Consider the following 18,380-nt stretch of genomic DNA (forward strand, 5'->3'; position numbering starts at 1 on the left):
CACACACACACACACATACACACACACACACATTGGGTACAGTATTCAACATGCATTTATCAAATCTATGTGATATTCTTTTTGAATGACAGCCAAAATTAAATCATTAACAATTTGAAAAGTCAGCAAAAAATTAACTATGAATTATAAATTATTGGAATTAAATAAAAATAAATAATAACCCAGTGCAAACATGTTACCGTATCTACACTGTTTATAAACAGTGGTGTAAAATTGTAGTGTAAAGCCTATATGCGCGCACACACACTCTCACACACACACACACACACCATATATATATATATATATATATATATATATATATATATATATATATATATATATATATATATATATATATATATATATATATATATATATATATATATATATATATATATATATGTATATACTGTATAATCGTCTGCCGTTGCTGGCCTCTGTGTTTTGTCCAGGTCAGATTAAAGCTGAACAAATGTCTTTAAAATGTAGGCTACAGCTTAATGTCAGATTTCCCATCTCAATGTTGGTCAACTCAGAGTTCAGGTTTAGGCTCAGACTTTGTTAAACTGCATTCTGAGACAGATAAACCAAGGTCTCCCTTGTAAAAAAACAAACAATGAATAAATAAAGTTTGCTTTATTAAATAAAGCCATTGCTTCCCTCCTGCAGTGTGCCTGCGCTCTGTACAAGATAAGGGGGACAGGTACACAAGGTGTGTGTGTGTGTGTGTGTCTGTGTGCTAACAAACGGTTGCTTTTTTTTTTGGCGCTCCCGACCCACTTCGCCCCCTATTGTCATTCTAATGAGCGCAGCGCGTGCCTCCATTGTCGTCGTCCCCCCGCACCATTCTAACCCCACCCATGGCACGCGGCACGCTTCACACACACACACACACACACACACACACACACACACACACACACACACACACACACACACACACGCACGCACCAAGCCTTCTATTGTCACCGTGTTTGTATCCAGACGCGTGTTGTGTGTGTCTCTAGCGGCTTGAAACAAAAGCAGCACATTGATGAATTATAGGATATAAGCCCGCACGCGGACTGTAAACAATGAATTCCACAATCAATGAAAGTTGATTCATCCATCCGCGTGCCAAACAACAACAGTCTCTCTGCCGTATAGGAGCCCGCAGTGATAGGACAGATGTGACACAGCAGATTTAACCAGATTCAGCACCAATATGAAATAAAAGATGCAGGTCACATGACCTGTAATATTATGTGTGTGGTTTTACATGAAACTAACTAATGGACAGGAATGCGCGTGATAACACACTGTGTGTATCAATACATTTCACCTTTCAAATTGTACTTTATACTATTCTGGTGTACACTTATGATTATGGTTATCACATTACATGAATACCTCTCATTACTATTTTACCACTACAGCTCTGGTCGCGGTACGGTGTACTGCTTGGATTGTAATGTTGAGTTCTGTGGAGATCAATAGAGGCATCTTATCTAATCACTAAATATTCTAACCAAGACCTATATATATTGTGTTTGAATTGTACTCGCTCGTGGAGATCAGGAAAAACGTGTGTGCTGTTTCACCATTTGCTCAGTTAATTCACTGATCAGCTGATCTCAGATTCCTTCACTTCGCTCTGAAAGTTTCATGTCGCAATCCCCTCAGTGTTACAGAAAAGCCCAACATGTTTTCACTGATGTATAATAATGAGCGTTAACGTGAGGGACGCGGCCGTCTATCGCACAGAAGCTATCTTCTTCAGCACGTGCAGCGTCCGCTCCCTGGAGAGCATGGGGGGGGGGGGGGGGGGGACGCGTGCACACAACACCGGGAAGCATCGTCGCCATCAGCCGACAACATGCACATATTCGATCGCGCGCCATCTGCTTATTGATCTGCTCTCCTGCTGCCCCCCCCCCCTCTCTCAGCGTGCCCCTATACCGAGATTTTGATCAGTTACACAAAGGACTGTCACTTTGGTCCGTCACCGCGTGCATGATGAGATCTCATCACTTTAAGTAGTACCAAAGTGAAACTCATCATGTAGAATGGCTCATTTCAGAATAAAGAGATAAATAGATAAAACAACAAATACTGTTCTTTCCATCATTCTACACACCCTAAACACCCTTTGTCCTCCCGCACGTGTCCAAATGGTCCGAAAAGAGGCACGAGAGCTTTTGTTGAGGTGAGAGAACACGCAGCGCGTGCATGGGGAGGAGGTGAGAGAGACGGGCCCGTGGGAAAGTTTCCGGAGGTGTGAGCAAAGGGGAGCGAATACATTGGCGCGAGTGAGCTCCGCGTGAGGTGTCAGGACCGACACCTGCACAGACATGCGCAGACCGCGGCGAAACAAACGGCGTTGTCACGGGGCCGAATGTGGTGATGACTGACTGTAACCAATACGTAAACATTCACGTCTCACAATATGAACAACCTACAATTTGAACTGTCAATCATGGCCCGTCTCAGTCCCGCCCCCTCGGACCGGAGAGGACGGAGAGTTTTTATTTTTAATAATGAATACTGATTTCACAAAGTCTCAATATGGTCTTATTCGATATTTGCAACGTTCATTTTTAAACTAAAAACATGGATTTCATACAAACTTATATTTAACAGACGTTATACATTAAAACAGGCCAACACTTTATTAAATTACAACTTAACAAACTTTTAGAGTATTGATATCTGATTGAAACACCTGCAACTGCTGAAATGCAATGAATATAATCACTGCTGAGAAAGTGTGTTGCTGCTGAGGACTCTTCCAGAAGGTGCCACTTCTCAGCCCGTGCAGTCTGTTAGCATCCGACAGCTAACAGCCCGTAGCTGCCTGAGGGCAAACGGTCTGACTCCTAAAGCTTCACGTTCATTGTTCCCAGGTTTACACCTTCAGTGGGACCAGAGTGGAAGCAGCGTTCAGATGCGGGACTGACATTTAACTGAGAGCTGAGAATAGCCATGAAAAGAAATCCTCCATGTCTTACTGTAAACAGCAACATGAGTATGTGAACTGCAGACAGAAGGCTGATATCAGCCACTCACAGTCACTCATCAAACCTTTCAACCACGTGTAGCTCTGTCACAGCTTCATTTTCATAATGACTACATAATACGCGTAAACATTTAGAAAGAAAAAAGTTATTTATTTGTCAGAAAAGTGTATTGTTTAGAAATATAGGATTAATGGCAGGTCTAACGATGTCTTCAATGTGAATTCGGAGTATTGACCTTGTTATGGTGCAGAAAAAGAAGAGTGTCTCAGATATTAATATTCAGATGTAGTCTCCTCCTCCTCACTGGACCGGAGCACGTGCTCTGAGGAGAAAAGGGCGAATGTGCAGTTTAACATGGACAGAGATTAAATAAACCGTTTGGGATTTAAGATAATAATGTTTATAATTCCGGTTAATTCCCAAACTGCCATTCTCACACACACACACACACACACACACACGCACGCACACACACACTTCAGTGGGTATCGTTAAGAATTTTGGCACGTGGTCGTCTGTCTGTTGAGGAGGGGTGGCGGGGCACAGTTTGCAGGTAGGTGTGAGGCCCCGCCCCCTCCTCCCGCCTCTTGTTCATTCATTTCACACGTTGCTGCAAACTCTGTCATTAACATGACTGGAAACCACCATCTATGGAAATGGTAATCAGGGCGTACTTATTAAAAGCATTGATGAATGAAACTTAGCTCTCTTAAGACGCTGTTCCCAAATCCAAAGCATTTATTAACTTTAAAAATAAATTGGCTTATTGTGTCAAATGCTTTATAAAAATCATCTACAAATAAAATAAAACTATTGTCCAATATATATTCATTGTAATCAATCATAGCCGGTATTAATTGTATAGCAAAGACCAATGCAAATGTCTATATATACATCTTGGCATCGTTCCTTTATGGTCTCCAGCGCTCAATACTTTACGGCAGTGTTTATATCTGAATATATATGCTTCAAAAATCATAAAAGTGGAGTTCATTTGAGAAAATTATCTTTCTGAACAAAACATGTAATATCATAAATGTTTGTTTGCCACAGGGCTTATTTTCTGCAATTATCAAAAATCCAATGGGAAAGAAAACCCTTTGGCTTCAGCCGAGAGAACCAGGAAGATGCTAACTACCAACATGCATCATGCCTGCAGCTCTATAGAGCCCACACAGGGACGAGCTCTACAAATGACCTAGTCCCATAAACACTGCATCAGTCACACTGCATTCAGAAGTAACAATCAATCAAATGTATTTACAAAGCACATTTAAAAACAACCCATGTTGACCAAAGTGCTGAAGAGACCAGTTCTGATGGGGGGGGGGGGGGGGGGGGTCCACAGAGCTTGAGTTTCAATCGGAGGACAGCAGGAGCCCTGAGTCAGCGACCCGAGGGACCTGGAGGAGCAGTACAGAATAAGAAGGTCTGCTGTAGAGGGAGGCGTTTAGGCCCATTTAGGGCTTCATAGACAAACAGGAGAACCTTCAAATCAGGTCTGAAGCGTTCTGCCAGCGATGGAGGGTAATATGGTCCTTCTTCCAGGCACCTGGACAATATACAATATTACAATAGAAATATAATTATAACATACTTATTCTTCACTTAAAATGAGCTTTACCTTCAAAAAGTGCAATAATCCTGTGTTCAAATGTAGGTCACACGTGATGGCAGGACTTGATCTTGTTCTCTAGTTTTATAGTGCAGAGCTCCGTTTACTTCAGTAAAGAACGAGAATCCTTCTGTCACCGCTCTGAGTTCACCCCTCATCAGAAAGAATGCGATGAATACAGCTCCTTAACATGCAGGTGTCCTTCTACCTGCAAATAAATAAAGACTTATACGTTTGCTGTTTTTCTATTGCATTTATCAAAAAACTGTACAATCACAACCTGAAGATGGACCATTATTCATCTCATCACAACCAGCTCCACAGTCGTCCGATGTGAGATCATCTCCACACTTTACAAGGAAGCAGTTCAATGAAGTGAATTAGACTTTATTTTGAGTGTACTAATAACGCTGCGATTATCAAAATAGCATCTAATAGCATTTAATAGCATCAAATGTATTCATGTCACCGACCACGAGTGAACGTATACTTTAACTCTTTGGCACGACTTTCTTAAAATGGAACCAAATAAAGTGGTACTGCTACTGCCCAGTTGTTTAATGTGAGATGCAGTCTTGTGACGTCTAATCGTTGAAGACACTGAAACCTCTGCAAACAGCAGCATTTCCTTGTTAATCCTTGGGCTGGATAAGCCTCATGAACTCCTCTGAACACAGCTGGAAACCTGCCTGAGCCGCTTCTCTTCCGTCCCTGCAGGCTCTCAGACACTTTGAATAAATAAGCGCAGCAGAGAAGATTCACGGAGTGAGAAGCCTTTAAGCTGCAAACCACATCAGGCTGATCCTCCATCAGTCCACAGAGAGAAACCACAACGTTACTGGTTCACTGGTTACTGCTTTGTTTTCTCTCCATAATACTGGTAATGGCTTTTTTATCATCTGTAATTACATTTTCAATAAAGAGTTTGACTCGTTCTTACTTCATGCAGTTAGAGGTGGTGAATATTTCTATATTTATGTATTTAGGATGTCCTCATGGGCCTCTTTTGCCTTAATTAAACACCAGACGGACATTTGAGTGAGTCACTGCCCCTCATGGTGTGACCCGGGCCCAAAATGATCTTCATGTGCGCTGACAGCCTGTGGACATCACTGATTACTACACAGTGTGTAATGAGGCCATGATAGGCGGGCAGGACACAAGCTGAACGCAGCCACAGGTTATTGCCTTCAACCTCCTCGGTGTAAAGACATGGCTGCACAAGACGTTTACATTCCTCACTGATACTTCTTTGGTGAGTCAATATTTGGGGATGTTTTTGAGTCAACCGTTTGCTTTAATTTAAAGCATCAAATCATGAGCCTCAAAGTCCCCAAAGTCAGAATTAGGGAGACACAAAGCAGAAATTTGGACTATATAAATACAAAAATGATTAAATACAAAGTAAAAATTCAGACTTTGTAAACATTCGAATAAATCAAACATACAAAGGGGATACAAGGGAAGTTAGAACAAGTTTAAAGAAGTCAAACTGATGAGACGCAAAGTCAAAATGTTGACTTCCTGTTAAAACTCTGACAAAGAAAAAAACTCAAAATTCAACTCAAAATTGTATCTTATGTGATTATTTAGATTTAGTATCATACATAATGTGCGATACTTTATTACTTAAGTGACATTTTAAGATCATTTGAATTTCACATACAAGTATTGTATATCATCATCTTGACATTATTTCAACTTGTTTGGCAGACTTAACTCTGTTTGGTGCAGAACCAGGACGGACATGGATTCCTGTCTTTCCCTTTAGAAGCAGACTGTTTCCATACAGGCGAGGAGGCTTTCACTGCATGTCAGAGGTGCAAACTGTGCCGACACCTTCACAGATGGATGCTTGTGAAGCAGGAGTCCAACAGAGAGGGGACAGGGAAAACAGATGGAGGTTTCAAGGCACCGCAGGGTTTCTCCTTTACATCCAGGAATGCGACCGATTCCTGAGGTTTGGCTGGAACTCAACTTGTTTTCCTGTTCATCCGCCTTCAGATGTACACAATAACTACACGTGGTCCCGTCAAACACGTGGTCCCGTCAAACCTCATCACAAACATGTGTGGTTTGCAGAAGTAAAGACGACTTTAAACCATCTTTACTTTTGTCCTCCGTACACAACAAATAACATCATGCTAAAACCTGCACTGTTATTTTCCTTCACATATTACAAAGCATGCAGTTCAAATCTAACTGGTAAAACAAGTTCAAGTGCTCACTTCCTCAGAGAAAGAAGAGTGAAGTGTGTCTTTATTGAGCATTATTTGGCATTAGTGTGTCCTATTGTAAATATTGTAAATGAATCCTAAATGAGAGGGGAACTGGAGAGAAATCGTAAATAGTGAAGGAAAATAACTTCACAGCAAGCAAAACAAATATAGCTGCTTATGTATCTTGAAGATCGGGAATCAATCCTGTTTCATACTCTGACAGAAAGAACGAACTCCAATCAGGAAGTGGTGAATGTAAAAGAAGGTGGACGAAACACTTTGAGGAAAAACTGTGTGCAAAGACATGGAATAAGCATGTTTGTTTCCTTTATTGAGGATGTCAATGGTGAGTTCACATCAACACAGAATCTTTCAACAAGCGCATTCAGAGCAACGGCAGCTGAGCGCTTCCTCTCCCCGGACGGTTGTTCTCTCCTTGAGGAAAGGATTCACCTAGAGGCCTCCTCGGCTCATTCAAGCTGCTCCATGATAGAATTATTATTTATGAAGAGTAACTATTGTATGTTTGATGAACTTTAAAGAGGGTTTCTAGTTTAGCTGACAAGGTCCTTAATGTTCCTTAGTTAACATGAACACACACACTGCAGTTTATTTCGACCACACACACCGTCCTGCTGCCACCAACACTCAGCAGAGCACCAAACGTGGATTGATCCACCACTGAAAATAGTCCCAAACAGATGCGCCTTTTCCTCCTGTTTGTTTGATTAAAAACTATAGTGACCAGCTGTTTTAGAAATTTACTGATGAAACTGTTTGTGTGTTCCGTCACCAGTGGGGAACCAATGGGCTTGGAGGTGAGAGCCACAGACAGGAAGTCAGACGGTATTGCGCTACGGACTAACTGTTAGTTTGTCTTTTTTATAGAATTTGTCATACATAATCCCCGGCTGGACGTGCAGGCTCCTCCTGTGTTGAGTTAGCATGTTCTCTGTCATGTTGTCCCTCATGTTCTCTGTCATGTTGTCCCTCATGTTCTCTGTCATGTTGTCCCTCATGTTCTCTCTCATGCTGTCCCTCATGTTCTCTGTCATGTTGTCCCTCATGTTCTCTGTCATGTTGTCCCTCATGTTCTCTGTCATGTTGTCCCTCATGTTCTCTGTCATGTTGTCCCTCATGTTCTCTGTCATGTTGTTCCTCATGTTCTCTCTCATGTTGTCCCTCATGTTCTCTGTCATGTTGTCCCTCATGTTCTCTGTCATGTTGTCCCTCATGTTCTCTGTCATGTTGTCCCTCATGTTCTCTGTCATGTTGTCCCTCATGTTCTCTCTCATGTTGTCCCTCATGTTCTCTGTCATGTTGTCCCTCATGTTGTCCCTCATGTTCTCTGTCATGTTGTCCCTCATGTTCTCTGTCATGTTGTCCCTCATGTTCTCTGTCATGTTGTCCCTCATGTTCTCTGTCATGTTGTTCCTCATGTTCTCTCTCATGTTCTCTGTCATGTTGTCCCTCATGTTCTCTGTCATGTTCTCTCTCATGTTCTCTGTCATGTTGTCCCTCATGTTCTCTGTCATGTTGTCCCTCATGTTCTCTGTCATGTTGTTCCTCATGTTCTCTCTCATGTTCTCTGTCATGTTGTCCCTCATGTTCTCTGTCATGTTGTCCCTCATGTTCTCTGTCATGTTGTCCCTCATGTTCTCTGTCATGTTGTCCCTCATGTTGTCCCTCATGTTCTCTGTCATGTTCTCGGTCATGTTCCCTCATGTTGTCCCTCATGTTGTCCCTCATGTTGTCCCTCATGTTCTCTGTCATGTTCTCGGTCATGTTCCCTCATGTTGTCCCTCATGTTGTCCCTCATGTTGTCCCTCATGTTCTCTCCGCGGGTCTCAGCGTGGGTCTGCTCTAGGTTCCTCCCACGATCCAGAGAGGATGACATCATTGAGGACTCTACATTGCCCGTAGGGTGTGTGCTTGAATGGTTGTCTGTCTCTGTGCGTCAGGCCTGTGACAGTCTGGCGACCTGTCCAGGGTGAACCCTGCCTTCACCTAATGTCAGCTGAGAACTGGTTTCAGATGAAGGATGAATGATCTTTTAACTCATTTGGAAATGAAAGACGAGGAAAGCGACATTAGCTTTGATTCGTTTTTTTTCCTACACCTCGAGCTCAGCTGCTATTCCAGTCTTCATCGCGGCCACAAGCTGAGATGATTTCCCGTCCATGCCACCACCACCAGTCCCACATATTGAATAAACTCTAAAGAACACTATTTACTGTTTGTTTATCTTTATTTCTTATAAACAATATTCATTACTTTAACTTTATCTCCAGCAGCCCATCAGCACAATCTGACACACACGCACACACAGGAATAGAAAATAAAATAAAATACACAATCTGAAGGTGTGGTACGGGATCTCAGGTCAGATCCTGTGAGCGGTGGGGCTAACCAGAGCTGGAGTGGTGATAGCAGCGCTGATCTCAGATCAACCACCAAACCGCCAACAACAAGAGTTTATCCTGACCTGGATCCTCTGTTTTTTCCATTTTTAACCAATCAGCAGCTTGATATGCATCACATCAAGATGACCAAAGGGAGGGGGCCGCCGACGCCCTGCCTCCGTAACAACAGGAAGTGCCTCTGTCATTGGTGCAGAGGACGGCCAATGTTCCAGCCCCGCAGACCCGCCCACTGAGACATGATTGGTTGTAGGGACCGCTCAGCTACAGCATGCAGGTCTCCCCTCTCCCCTCCCCCTTTGTCCTCTGGCCGTCCCCTCGACACAGATGGCGAGCCGGGCTGCGATTGGTGGAAGTGTGACAGGGGGGCGGGGCTCACTGCTGTTTGGAGCGCCAGAACCGCGAGGCAATGGAGCCGAGAGAGAGTCCCTGTTTCTTCTGCTGGGAGAGCTCGGCCAGACGCTGCTCCTCCTCCTGACGGACAGACAGACGATCGAATGGAATCAAACACCAAACAACATCCAGACAAATCAAACCAGCTTGTTCCTCCTACCAGAGCCAGCTGAGCCTGTCTGCGTTTGAAGGCCTCGATGGGGTCTTCCTCCAAAGCGTAGTTCTCCAGCACTGAACGCACGTCGTCCACTCCGCTCAGAGCGATAGCTGTTTTTAACAAAGCAATTTGACTTCATCATTACTCAAAACTCAAACATTTCCTTCACTCTTATGTGCAGAACTGATTTGTTGCAAACGCTTAGCAGGCTGTGAACGCTGTCATCCATTTCTGTTATTTTGTTGTATTATTATTGTTCATCCCTGACGTCACAACATATAAAACTGATTTGTTCGTCAACATGGTTCTTTGGATCCTGACGTCATATTTGCGTAATTGATTTTGCACATTTTAAAACAGCAGCGTAAACTTTAAAACACCAAATTCATACATAATGTTGCTTTAAGTACAATTTTGATACTTTATTTGGTACTTGTAGTTTACTTGAGTATTTCTATTCTCTGCTACTTTAGTACAAAATAAATAGTCCAGTTTACATTTACCTGATACCTTTAGTTACTTTGCAGATTCATATTAGTAATACAAAATATAATCAACTAAGATGATGATGCATTATTTTAGGAGGAGCTAACCAGCAGTATCTAAACTAATCTGAATAAGCTCCACCTTTACCAGCTGACGAACACGTTCATTCATTAACACTTACAATCCACGAATATAATATATACTATTCCGTATCGTGAGTACTTCTAGCTTCAGTATAATGGATGATAATCCTTTTCTACGTTTACTTAAGTTAAGCTTTTAACCTCTTGTATCAGATTGTTTCAACTCTTGTACAAGTAAATGATGGGAGTACTTCCTCTTCACTGCTGCTAGTCTGAATCATGAATGCGGCTCAGTGTGCTTTAACTTTAAAGAATAGTTCAAACTTTTGGAAAATACATGCATGTGCTTTCTTTCTGAGGCGAGATGAGAAGTCGGGTATCATCTTTAAAACTCACAAAATAATAACACATATGTTGTTATACTACTGAGAGCAGAGAAGGAATGGATGGAGACGACTGAAGGCTGAACATTTGGTGTCTTACTCTTGAGGAAGTTGGCGAGGTCGTAGAGCGTCCGGTCCTCAGAGTTTCCATCCCACTTCTTCAGAGCCATGCCGTTGAAGGGCTGCAGGCTGAAGGCCTCCCTCTTACAGTCCACCACGATCACCTTACTGGTGTCCCGGTTCAGACAGGACACGTCCTGGACAGACAAGAGACGCAGAGAGCTGGGTCCAGATGTTCATTCTGCTACAGACACAGTATGAGCCACAGCAACATGTTGACCTCTTTAAGGCCTCATCAAATACGCAACTTTATTACCTTAGTGATCCAAATGAAAACACACACACTGTCTCTGGTAGCTCCAGCTGGTGACTATTAGTGTGTGTGTGTGTGTGTGTGTGTGTGTGTGTGTGTGTGTGTGTGAGAGAGACAGATGCAGAGGGACGTTGCTTGTTGTCCCCATCACCATGCTCATCTGGTGCCCAGCCCCCAACAAAATACTGTGTGTGTGTGTGTGTGTGTAAACCCCAGTGGACACATTCCTCCATCCTCCTCAAAACCAATGAATGAAAGACATCCTCCTTCCTTCAGAGAGTGTGTGTGTGTGTGCGTGTTGGGAAAAGCTTAACTCGTGTGTCTGCACATACACAAGTATGTTCACCCCCCCAGTATTTATGATACATTATAATATTTTTTCCATAACATTTATTCGGTCCAGAGGTTGTGGGTCAAACACAAATACACAACATACTGTATTTGCATATTGAGTAAACCAGTGGTGTTTTCTAAACTAGAATCTGAATGAGTCAACTCTTCATTCTTTTTAAAGCAACGTTCAAGGCCATTCCTTTGCATGTCAATCACAAACGCATTACATAATGTAACGATACACTCACAAGGTGTCATTTCACTCTCAGCCTGAAGAGCGGCGTTCATTTTATAATCTTTAGATTCAGACTATCAATGCGACTTGCTTGTCTTTCAACAGTGCTATTTAATAAAGCCCATACAAACTTCCCTTTAGTTGTGAGCACTTCAAACTTTATTGAAGCAACAAAGGGTAGAAATATTTTCGATGAAACAGTTTTGCCAACAAATTATTATTATTATTTTATATTTGTTTATTCAGGACACATTCAATGTGAAAAGGCTTTTGAGAAATTGAATCAGTGCTGTTTGATGGAAACGAACCAACCCGAACAGGTTTGAGTGAGAAAGCACCATTAAGGAGCGAACAGAGAGTTAGATCCTGTGTGTGTGTGTGTGTGTGTGTGTGTGTGTGTGTGTGTGTGTGTGTGTGTGTGTGTGTGTAGGTAGGTATGTTGACTGTCAACTGTTACAACACTTCCAGTAACGAGGAAGCTTCAAAGAAGAGCTCTCCAGAAGAGCAGCTATTGTGGTATGTGATATAAACTGAATGCACACACACACACACACACACACACGAGATATATATTGAGGATGTATGAACCCAGGCACGACAGCGCTTGGTTTTCCAACATATCTGTAGAAAGCAGCACAAATGGTTGTTTCAGCCAGTTGATGACGGAAATAATTTGCATGGAGATAAGCCCCTCCTTCTCTTTACGTGAATAAAGTCAGTCGCATAATTTACTGCTGACTTTTCTCAGAGAGATTAGGAAGATATTATTTCACGTTGTAATCATGTTCATATGTGTTTTTACATGCATTTATTTTATTAAAAGAAATGATTATCCATGGTGTCATGTTTAGCTAAAAAGGCTGCATTTGCATGTGTTTTGTGGGTTGAGCCTTTAATAAATGACATGACTAAATATAGAACATGGGGATTAATGATGTCATCGTCTCCTGAAGTCTGCAGGTTTAGATTCATAAAGTAAACACGAGGATGACACATTAAACCTCCTGACAGTGACAGCAGGCCGCAGTAAGATAAACAACAAAGTTTGAAGTAAGACAGTTAATCCAACTGTTGTGTTGCGTTTCCTGCCCCGGCAACAGCCAAGAAACAATAAGAGGTCTGCCGCTCAGATGCAGGGCAGCAAACAATAGCTGCATGTTGGTTTATCAGAGGTCGAGGAGGGTCACCATACTGAGGCTCAGGAGCAATTATGGAGCTGATTATTATTATTTCTGAAACACTATCAGACAGCAGAGAGTAAAACAACTCCACATGTTATAAAAGTGGTATGAAAGGAGCTGCATGAAGTCTAATAAATGTCCTCAAGTGATGTCACTTGAGTCAGCGTTGGTCAGAGACACAGAAAGAAGTGAGAGCTCAGTCAGCTGCTCACCTCTGCTCTAGCACAGACGCTCTAGGATGAATTAGCTGCTGCTAGCGTAACACTCTACAATCTCTGCACCACTACAGTTGTATTGTGGGCAATGTAAACACCAGGAAGAAGAATAAAATAAATAAATAAAAGCAGATGGCATCTCTGGTTCTCTTCTGCATCGATTGTGGTCCTTTTTGTTTTCTGATTGTCTGCTGTGAGCCCCACAGCGTCATTGGGGTGACATCAGACTCTTTAAATGACTTGTGTCTGTACATGTGACGAAAGACGCAATGCTCGGCAACATTGACAGCCCCACCATGTGTCCCAACGACACTGAATGGTCTCTACAGCCGTCCACTAGTGGAGCGGTTCTAAGGATGCATGCGAGTGTCTGTAGTCCAACATTTAGAGTGAGGCTGGCGCTTCAATCCAGAGGATTTGTACCATAACTTTGTCGTCCGTTTATACTGAAATACATTTAGCATCCTTAAGTTCCGATCCAGAAACTTGCATGCAGGTTGAACAAACAGCTACACAGCTACTCCATTGTGTAGACGTACAGAACACATTCAAACAGTCATGATATTTATATCGCCTGGCTTCAGATCTCAGTTAGCGCCGCACTGGTTTGGATTCAGCAACAGGATAGACTGATCTATAAAAGAGTTCTTCCGCCTGTTGTGTTTAGATGGAGGGACTCTAAATCACCTATTGGAGGGTCGAAGTCTTGCAGGAGACAAAGGACACAACGTGTGTGTCCACAGGTTGTGTTTTTATGTGTGCATGCTTTAGGTGTTGTCGTTTTTCTGAGCATTTGACAGCATCTGGATCGTAATCGTAGATGGCAGAAAATGCACAGCCATAAACTTTGACTAACTCTGTGTTGACACATGTAGCATCTCAAACTCTCCCTCAGCATATGGAGCATTATTAACTTTCTCTTAGCATCTGTTGCATTCAGCCTGTCTTGGCGTTATGGAGATGAGATGATAAGTGCGTCCTCTTCCTGGGAAGTAGGTTAAGCAGCTTCTTGCAGCCTCCAGACCGTTCATCAATAAATGGAGGGAGTAAAAGAAATGGAGCAAAGGAGATGAGAGAGGATGGAAGCAAAAGAAGGAGGGCAGGGGTGAAAGGGAGGTGAGATAAGAGGAAGAGGGGAAAGAAGGGAGGAGGCTGAAGGATTAATGAGGCCTGAGAAGGAGACAGAGGGGAGGAGGGAGGTCTATTGTGGTGAGGAGGAGAAGAATCAATGTGGCAGCAGAAGGCAGCAATGGAGAGCAGACAGGGGGGTTAACGCAGCATGTGGGTGTTTACAGGTGTTCCATCATGTTTCATTACTACATAAAAAAAGAAAACAGGAATCTTTAGTCAGACTCAATCGAGTGGTAAAGAAGTGTTCGTGATAAACTGTTCAGGGTTGGCTAGAGAGGGGAGTTGAGGTCATGTTGAGTATCTCAAAGTGTTTATAGGTCCTATAGATCATCATTAAAGACGTGATGATAGGACTGTTCTGTGTTAATATTGACATTTCTTACCAAATGTATTATTTATTTATTTAAACATTTCAAGCCAATGCTGACAGAGTTGACCGAAGTATATAAATAGACATATATATATATATAAATAGACATATATATATATATAAATAGACATATATATATATATATATAAATAGACATAAATAGATACATATACATAAATATATACACACACACACACACACACACAGATTACCTTCACATGATGTCCCTCCATGTAGTGTGTTGCATCTCTGAAGAGGCGATACATAACGAAACCCTGAGGATCAATGCTGTCGATCAGAGGATACGCCGTCTGGACAAACACACATACATCATTGTTGTCAGCCATCACACACTGTCAAATTGTGATATTCATTCAATTGAACCAGCTGATCTGAAATCATTGACTGACTCATTAGACAAGTTTAGTTTTCAGTCAAATCGATATTGAAGATATGATTATCTGCAGCCCTAACAATAACTACTGACTTACAAATAACCAACTCAAGTTTGGACTGCAGGAGAAGATGTCTGTGTCTGTGTGTGTGTCTCCTTCAGACGATTGGAAGTTAGTCGACACACTTCACACAAACAGAGCAGAGAGCTGCCTAACGACTCTGTTAACATCTCAAAGAACAGAGCAGAACCAGGCAGCAGGATTGTGTAAGTGACACTGCTGCTCATTACCCATAATGCCACGTAAAAAACCTGTATGTGACAGATTTACTTCTTTGGATTGAACCAATGACAATGAGTGATCTTTACCTTGAGTCACTCTACAAACATTTCTAAATGAAAACATGTAATTAGATCATCAAACTGCTCATGTGTAATAAAACGGTGTGGTTCCTCGGGCAGCTTTCTGCTGATGACAGTAAACAGTGAATGAGCTGCTGATACACACAGCAGACAACAGGTCTGATCTGACCAGGTCAGCTCACATCGGCATGACAATGAAACCTCTGATGGCTTATTTAATGATAAACACTGTTAAAGTATACAGGCAGACGTGTGTGTGTGTGTGTGTGTGTGTGTGTGTGTGTGTGTGTGTGTGTGTGTGTGTGTGTGCGCCCCACCATGCCAGTCTCTGCAGTGAAGATGACGATCTCGTAGAGCGGTGCGAGCTGCTGGAACAGGTAGTCGATGCCCGGACGTTTCTTAAACCGCCAACCTGTCGACAACTGAAACAACAAAACAACGACTGAGAGGAAACAGACGCAGGAACCGTCCACTCTTCCTCCTCAACCTGAGACCAACTGTGGCCGTGAGTATTACACCACACACAAACTAAACCACAGCATTGTGATCATCATCATAACAGAATACAACATGCTGATGGTGGATGCAACACAGATAATGAGAGCTAAGCATGACGAAAGATATTATTCATGAGCTATATTATAACAGAAGTTTTCCAGCAAAGTATGATCGTGACAGATCACTACAGCAATGATGTTACAAAAAATAAACCTGTCAAATAAAACAATAGAAACGCTGCTGGAAAAGCTCTTAGACACAGCAGATGAAAGTGATCCACCATCAGGTTCAGCCAGTCCATGGCTGTGGTTTCGCACTGGAGTGATCCAGCAGAGGCAGAGCTCTGATTGGCTAATAACTAATGAATCAGTGATTGCAGTCATGTAGTGCAGTTTCTCCTTCAGCAGCCATTCAGACTGGGTTGGAACAGATTGAAGTCCTTAAAGGTCCATGATGTGCCAAAACAAAACTCTCAGAACAGATTCTATAATTCTGAAAGTTCGCCATGGCAACAGTCACAGGGTTAACTCCGTATTCAAGGTGTCTCTGGAACCAACAACTGTCCGTCTGCAGCAGCAGGACAGTTCTTTAGCTCTGCTCAGATGCTCAGAGGTCCTAACCTCTTCCACTCCCGACGCAGCTCCAGTTAAACACACACCAACAACCTGAGGGCTGCCGGACCCGTGTGTGTGTGTGTGTGTGTGTGTGTGTGTGTGTGTGTGTGTGTGTGTGTGTGTGTGTGTGGAAAGAGGCAACGTATCCTCATACAACAGCTCGTATGATATTTTCTTACCATAAGCCTGCAACACGTGTCAATTTCAGCTTGTTACATGCGTACGGTTGTTTCAAAATAAACTTCGGTCCTCACAGGAAACTACTTGGTTGGGAAAAGATCGCCGTGAGGGTTAAAATAACCACGGGAGTGTCGTGATACTTAAGCAAGTCACATGACAAATAAATCAACGTTGACTTCTCGCGTCACACAGAGAACTAACAGCGGTCTCCTGGCTGAAAGGTCGCTGGTTGTTGGACCCATCCACCTCCCCTCCCGGTCTTTATACATCTTCGTTCATGACTACGTGGATAACATACGGCAGCGGTTCCCAAACTTTTTAGGCCGCGCACCCCCTTCTACATCCCGACCGGGTTCGCGCACCCCCCCCCCTTAATAAAAAAACAAAAAAGCAACAGAGCCTAAAAATAAGAATCGGACCAATGGGTGAACAGTTTGCTCGCGCGTGGCGTTTGTTTACAAGATTTAGTCTGCTGTTAAATGTTGCAGTGTGAACACAAACCGAACAAAGGAGCAACTGCAACAAAGCAAACGAACTGAAGGTGTGAAAACGCCCTGAAACACTGCAACAAAGTTTCAATAACTTTCAGTTACACAAGGCGTCACTTTTAAAGAGCAATACGGATGCGAGCACACACGCACAGGCTCAGAGGCAGATTATCACATTTAATTTACAATCAATGACCGACTAATGTAGCCAGGATGTCTTCGGACAAAGCATCGATGCGGCGACACAGTGTTGTTGGACACCGGGATCATGTTCAACTTTTTTGCTTCTTTCTCCCCAATCATACATTCCACCATCTCTCTGGCAGCTGGCAAGCTCACGTCTTCGGCGATTGTGTGCGGTAGCCCCTTTCTCGCTATTCTGTAACCAGATATGAAGCCCGTAGTGCGTCATTTATAGACCCAACACATGAATGAGACACCAGTTGTTTTTGGCTGTTTTGTAATTCCTCCAATTTCGATATAAACAATGTAAGGGGCTTTTGACTTGCACTGGCATGCTTGGTGTTCAGGTGGCGACGTAAATAAGAGCTTCAGACTGTCAGCCAGAACCTCACTGCACACCACGCACTGTGGCTTTGGGGAATCTGCGTTGCCAATCCAAGTGAAGCCCAGACACACATACTTTTCATCATATTTCCTCTTTTTTTTCCGTCTGATGCTCACTCTCGTTTCCTCTTTTTTCACCTTGACTCCGCGATGGGCCGATGTGCTCCCGATTTGTCTGTGCTATCCCTTCCTCCTTCTCGGTCTCCTCCGTCTCATCTTCCTCTGACTCTGGCTCGATTTCTTCTCCCGGTCTCTCCCCAACGCACCTCTCCGTTCCCCTCGCCTCCGATTCCTCTCTCTCTCTCTCTGTCCCTCTCTCTCTCTCTGTCCCTCTCTCTCTCTCTCTCTCTCCTCTTTTACGACTGATAGCTTCAGATGTCCCACCTGACAGTTTCCCCGATTTCAGCCAGTTTAGCATGTTTAAATGAATGTTGCTGAATGCATGAAGTTCGCTGTTAGCTGACGTTAGCTGCACAAGCTAGGCTCGCTAGTGTGTACACTGGCGGAAGGAGCTCAAGTGCATTTATTAAATTGTACATTTTTAATTTTAAATCTTACAAAGGGAATTTTTATAATTCATGTTTTTATTTTGTGAAAAATCCCACTTTTTAAATTACATTTTTTTTATATTTAATATTATGACACCATCAGACCGCCATTGCACTTTTCTTCTCGCGCACCCC

General features: G+C 42.8%; 1 protein-coding gene across 2 annotated transcripts in view; it reads right to left on the bottom strand.

Moving 5' to 3' along the window:
- Window positions 1-8,362: 8,362 nt before the first annotated feature.
- timm50 (translocase of inner mitochondrial membrane 50 homolog) overlaps window positions 8,363-18,380 on the bottom strand; it is a 43,902-nt gene continuing 33,884 nt past the window's right edge. The window contains exons 7-11 of one of the 2 annotated variants that reach the window (XM_079272093.1): window positions 15,668-15,772; window positions 14,806-14,904; window positions 10,856-11,012; window positions 9,807-9,913; window positions 9,488-9,727 (exon numbers count right to left, since the gene is read on the bottom strand). In XM_079272093.1, coding sequence (XP_079128219.1) covers window positions 9,629-9,727; window positions 9,807-9,913; window positions 10,856-11,012; window positions 14,806-14,904; window positions 15,668-15,772 — 567 coding nt within the window. In that variant the 3' untranslated portion in view covers window positions 9,488-9,628. Of the gene's footprint in view, window positions 9,914-10,855; window positions 11,013-14,805; window positions 14,905-15,667; window positions 15,773-18,380 lie in introns of both variants that reach the window. The other variant, XM_079272092.1, reaches the window with a different exon arrangement.

This window comes from Melanostigma gelatinosum (assembly GCF_949748355.1).
Source record: "Melanostigma gelatinosum genome assembly, chromosome: 7".
NCBI classification, from domain to species: domain Eukaryota; kingdom Metazoa; phylum Chordata; class Actinopteri; order Perciformes; family Zoarcidae; genus Melanostigma; species Melanostigma gelatinosum.